Source organism: Monopterus albus, unplaced genomic scaffold (genome assembly GCF_001952655.1).
Source record: "Monopterus albus unplaced genomic scaffold, M_albus_1.0 scaffold267.1, whole genome shotgun sequence".
NCBI classification, from domain to species: domain Eukaryota; kingdom Metazoa; phylum Chordata; class Actinopteri; order Synbranchiformes; family Synbranchidae; genus Monopterus; species Monopterus albus.
Genome location: NW_018128147.1, coordinates 768220 through 771934, shown reverse-complemented (window position 1 = coordinate 771934; position 3715 = coordinate 768220). Strand labels below are relative to the sequence as shown.

Below are 3715 nucleotides of genomic sequence, written 5' to 3'. Positions count from 1 at the left end.
ATCCTCAAGGACCCCACCCACCCCCAGCATAGACTGTTCACACCCCTACCCTTCGGTCAGAGGCTCAGTTGTGTGAAATGCAGGACCTCCAGACTGAAAAAGTCTTTCTTTCCCTCTGCCATCAGACTCCTAAACAGCTGACACTGTTTACATACTCTGCACGAGCATAATTGCAGACTCACTGCTGAGTATTTACACTCCACGGCTCCCACATAGCATATATTCTCTCTGCATTATACCGTGTTCTTGTTCTATTTTTATTTGCTTCCTTCACTTGCTGCTTTAAAGTGCCTTAGATTTGTGATTTTTCTGCCTATTTAGATGTGTGTTGTTGCTCATCTACTTTATATTTCACTTGTTTTATGTGGCATTCATGGACATGACAAATAAACATTTTGACCTTTGACCTGGACCTCCGGCCTACTGGCAGGAGGTAATAAAGTTGCACAGCCTTTGGTGTAGGTGTGAAAGTACAGGAAGGAGGAAAAGGTAGGGGGTTCTGGAGGTGGAAGGAGACGGTGCTTATGGGCCATAAATCATCATTTCATACCTCATTTGATAGAAGGGGCATTCTATTACCTTCTGTGCATGATGCAGCAATACAGTTAAAAGAGGTAGTTGTAAAAGCATGTCCTCATCCTGTAATCATGTTAATAATGTGTCTTTACATATCTTGTTCCTTGAAGAGTTTACTGAAGTTTCTGCAAATATTCATCCATTTCCTGGTCCTTTCCCAACATCAGACTCATGCCAATCTACTTTGCATTTATGCTCAGCAGGACACTACTTTCAGCTGCCATTTTCATGTGAGACACAGGAAAGTATTCTCCCACTGAAGCTTGTATTTTTCCCAGAACATGATAATCTTAATCTTCATAAAGTATCATGTGGAACCAGCATTCTGAAACCAGAAGTCTAGAACCTAACCAGACTGAATGTGGGTGTTGCTTTACGTGGTGCGCTGCAATCAATTAGCACTCCAATATAAAAAAACACCAGATACAGTACCTGCCACACAGAGACACAGGCGATGATATTATACAACAGGCATCATTACTGGCAGCATTTGTATTGGTGAGCAAGTAGCTGCCAATGAGTTTGTATCTGTTGGACATGATGCTGTAAAGAGCTTAATGCACTGCCCGGCCACTTTATTAGGTACATCTGTACAATTGTACCTCTGCCTTAACATCAGCATTTGTGAAGCTCAAAATGTTTCAGTTTTTGTCATTGTCATAATTGTATAAATTCAATTCTATGTTTATTATTGAGGTCATAGTTAAAGGTGGTGTTGTAGTGGACAACATTATATTCAGAGGTGTCTCTATATTTTTGTCCTCCCCAGCTACATACGGTACATGACAGTGTCAGAATATAAGGAATGTATTTGGAGAAGCAGTGTAATGCTGACAAAACAGCAAGCAATGATGGGGGCAGATTAAGTGAATGAACACACACTGGTTTAAGATTCCGTAAATGTCTAACAATGAGATTCCAAGGAGTTTCCAATTTTGTTATGCTAAATAGCCAAAGCTATTGTAAATCCACCTAAATAATCCAATTAAATCTTAATCTTCTGTTTCATCTATCATAGAAGATGAGACAACAGACATTAACGAGACAAAGAGCTTATTACGTTTAGTTTGTGTGTGGAAAGTGGGTAGTGTGGGTGTATCCAACTCAGTGCAGACTGATATTCAGCATATATTAAAGGAAAATAAAATTAAACCAGATAAACTTGGGCATGATGTTACATGTCTCAAAATTGTTACAGGTAACACCAGGTATGCCTCTTTTAAAGTTTCTGCTGAATGTAACGAAGTAGATGACTTGTATAATCTGGAACTATGGCCGGAGGGTACCTTTGTGAGGCGTTATTATGAGCCGCGCAAAACTGCGGGTAATGCTCACGCTGCTTTTTCTCCTCAAGCCGGGATTTCTCTCGGTGTCATATCATACAACTGTCGTGGCCTGCGCTTAGGCCAGAGCGTGGAGGATAAAGCTCGCCGCACTGTTGTTGATGAGCTGCTGTAACAATGTTATATTTTGTGTTTACAAGAGACATTCTTTGCTAAGCAGGACTTAACTGGTCTTGTCTCTATTAATGATGGCTTCCTCGGTGCCGGGGAATCAACTACAGACCTTGGACTCGGTATAGAACGAGGAAGAATTCCTGGAGGTGTGGCTATCCTGTGGTCTAAGAGGTTGGATTCAATGGTTAATGTGGTCAGGCTCGATGTGGACTGGTGCATTGCAATACGCCTGATTCAGGACAATAAGGAACTGATGATTTTAAATGTGTATGCCCCGTATGAATGTAGCTCTCACCGCCGCGCCCCGGGTTCGAATCCAGGTTACGTCAGGAAGGGCATCCGGCATAAAACACGTGCCAAATGTCAACATGTGAGTCTTCTGTGTGAGTATTTGAATAAGTTAGCTTTTATTAGCTCTTTTATACTGAGTGAGGGGCTTACTAGTGTATATAATATTGTGGGTGATATGAATGCAGATATCTCAGACAAGAACTGTGTTTTCGCGAAGCATGTGGTGCATTTTTGTACTGATAATAAACTGATTTCTGTCTAGTAGTGAGCTTTTGCCAAGGCAGAGCTATACATACAGTATATAAGTGAGGCCTGGCATACAACATCGTGGCTAGACCACTGTATTTCAACAGCTGATGCACATGCTGCTTTGGAGAATATTGCCATTCTATATAACATGTCTATTTCTGACCACATTCCTGTAAAGATGGCCGTTAGATGTGATTTTATACCTATTTTAATTCAGACTAACCAAAAGCATGAAAGGTTGGATTGGTCTATTCTTTCTGCAGAGGATCTTGCTTGCTACTGTTCTGACACTGATAAACTGTTACGTGATATTACACTACCTAGAGAGGCTGTTATATGTACGGATTTTAACTGTATTGCTGTTAGCCACAAGGCTGATATTTATTGTATGTATTCTAATATTATTTGGGTGTTGATAGAAGCTAGTATGCCTTATTATAAAAGAAAAGTGCAAAATTAAACCTGGGTGAAGCACTTATGTGGCTGAATATAAGGCTAGAGCCCGTGATGCAACAACCTCCTGGGCCCTTGCTGGTAAACCCAGACATGGGCCTATATTTGAGCATACAAAGCATACAAGCGCAGAATATACTGTAAGTATGCTATAAGATTTATTATGAAAAATGAACAAAAGCTGAGGTCTGACTCTATGGCTGAAAAACTCCTAAGGAATAATACCAAATCGTTCTGGAAAGATGTACAGCAGTAGATTTTCTCTACCCCATACTATTGATGGAGTCTCTGGCCCAGATAAGATAGTTGAGCTTTGGTGACACCACTACTGTGATCTATTTAATTGTGTCCCTAGTGAAACATATGAGGTTTCTCAAGCAATACGCAATTTGTCAGCAAATAAGTCTACTGGGATGGACCGCATTTTTGTAGAACATCTTAAATATGCTAGTTTGAGGTTGGCACCTCTTTTAGCTATATTCTTTACTTCTTTTGTTATGCATGGTTTATGACTGACTCTTTGATGTCAGTGCTTTTAGTCCGGGTGGTGAAGGATAAAGCTGCTCAGATAATTATAGACCCATTGCACTTGCTAATATATTTTCTAAAGTTGTTAAAGAAATTCTCCTGAGTAGGTTTCATAATCTCATTGGCTCTACTGATAATCAATTTGGGTTTAAAGCCAATCA

At 40.2% G+C, this 3715-nt stretch overlaps 1 protein-coding gene across 3 annotated transcripts in view; it reads left to right on the top strand.

Annotated features, from left to right (window-relative positions):
- cblb (Cbl proto-oncogene B, E3 ubiquitin protein ligase) overlaps positions 1-3715 on the top strand; it is a 106732-nt gene that overhangs the window by 27727 nt on the left and 75290 nt on the right. Inside the window, exon 1 of one of the 3 annotated variants that reach the window (XM_020621757.1) lies at positions 2379-2416. The exons of the other annotated variants lie outside the window; for them this stretch is intronic. Coding sequence (XP_020477413.1) covers positions 2394-2416 — 23 coding nt within the window. The 5' untranslated portion in view covers positions 2379-2393. Of the gene's footprint in view, positions 1-2378; positions 2417-3715 lie in introns of those variants that run through there. 3 annotated transcript variants of the gene reach the window in all.